We start from the raw sequence: 1,449 nt of genomic DNA on the forward strand, positions 1-1,449 counted from the left end.
GAGAACATCTCCTTTAGTTTACCGGATGTAAAAACAGGTGACAGATTCGTTCTCAACGGTCGCCATCTCTTCGGCTCCAAAGAGAAGAGATGATGCGACAGCGGCTCGGCCTATGACGAAGATAAAATTGTAATGAAATAAAGACTCAAAATAAAATTCTATTTACAAACACTTAAAGCTTTTTGGACGCACATCTCATATTTTTTTAATAAGTCTCATTATACGAAAATTAGAGAAATATATGTGAATCCTTAAAGATGATGCGCCGTGTGTGTGTCCTGTTTATATCTTTTTTGAATATACTTATATAATAGCTTTAAGTATTCTCACCTTTTCGAAAGTGGGTATTCCTCTATTAGCAAATGTGGAGAAATCTTTGATAAGGACATTCTTAATTAAATCAAGATCTTTTACAATAAGAACAGGTGTCATTCCAGCGAATATCCCAAACAATGGTTCGTCTTTGTACTTGTTGTACATTTTCGTCAAATAATTGTGCGCGGATATCTTCGAAAATGTAACATCTTTAAAATTTCCGAATAGTGGTATAGGTCGTGGACCACGGACACCGCGTGATTTCCAAAAGTCGAAGTTCAACGTAAGGTAATAATAAAGAGCGAGAATTAGTGCGACAATTCCACATAGAATTCCGTAGAGTTCCATTGTCCGGCCAGTCGATTACGAATGATCTTGACTTGAAAGAAAAGAGAAATAACATTCTATTGTATAAACTTCCATCTCGAGAAATGACAAGATTCGATAAAATTCAAACAAAATGTATCTTTGATAAAATGCGTGTTTAAGCGAGATTTGATGGAATTTTATCGATATCAAAATGTTTCAAGTCTGGAAAATGAACCGAAAAATCACTCTTATAACATATCATAATATATGTTACAAGTTATTATAATATAAGATAAGATAAATGTTATTTTTTAAATAATATTGATTTAGAAAAATGCTAAGTGTTGTATCAATTCTGTCATTTATATATGATATTAATGCACATGTGAAATGGAAATTTGGATCGTAATTTCTTGATATGTTTGTTCGGCAAGGTCGCTGAGCGAATTAATGCACATAAGGGCGGCATCTTGCATCAAGGTAAACAATAACTAAAATAAAAAAGTAATATGGCTAATTATTTCATATAATGCAGTGCGTTTAAATACGCGAGTATCGCGAAATAAAAATCATCTTCAAACGTAAGGCGTGGAATTTATCGCCGGCTAAACAAATAAGACTTTAATAAGACAAATAAGAATCAACGCGCGATCAGCAATAACCCCGCGATCTCCGTCACGCGCAGATTATGTAACTTCTCTTTAATTGTTATTTGAATCGAGAAAGTTTTTCGCTTAGCGCCAACCAACGATCTTGATGTTTCTTGAGATGATGCTGCAGAGTAGAAAAACGAAAGAAACAAGAGATTGTTCTTATTTTTTAAAT

At 33.5% G+C, this 1,449-nt stretch overlaps 1 protein-coding gene across 1 annotated transcript in view; it reads right to left on the reverse strand.

Annotated features, from left to right (window-relative positions):
- Positions 1 to 6: 6 nt before the first annotated feature.
- The window catches only part of LOC112460222 (cytochrome P450 6B2-like), a gene marked incomplete at its 3' end in the record, with an annotated part of 2,581 nt that continues 1,138 nt past the window's right edge, over positions 7 to 1,449 (reverse strand). Inside the window, exons 2-3 of the mRNA XM_025024827.1 lie at positions 331 to 694; positions 7 to 110 (exon numbers count right to left, since the gene is read on the reverse strand). Of these exons, the coding sequence (XP_024880595.1) occupies positions 7 to 110; positions 331 to 663 (437 nt within the window). The remainder of the gene's footprint in view (positions 111 to 330; positions 695 to 1,449) is intronic.

Source organism: Temnothorax curvispinosus, unplaced genomic scaffold (assembly GCF_003070985.1).
Source record: "Temnothorax curvispinosus isolate PA1 unplaced genomic scaffold, ASM307098v1 QBEX01010402.1, whole genome shotgun sequence".
Classification (NCBI taxonomy): domain Eukaryota; kingdom Metazoa; phylum Arthropoda; class Insecta; order Hymenoptera; family Formicidae; genus Temnothorax; species Temnothorax curvispinosus.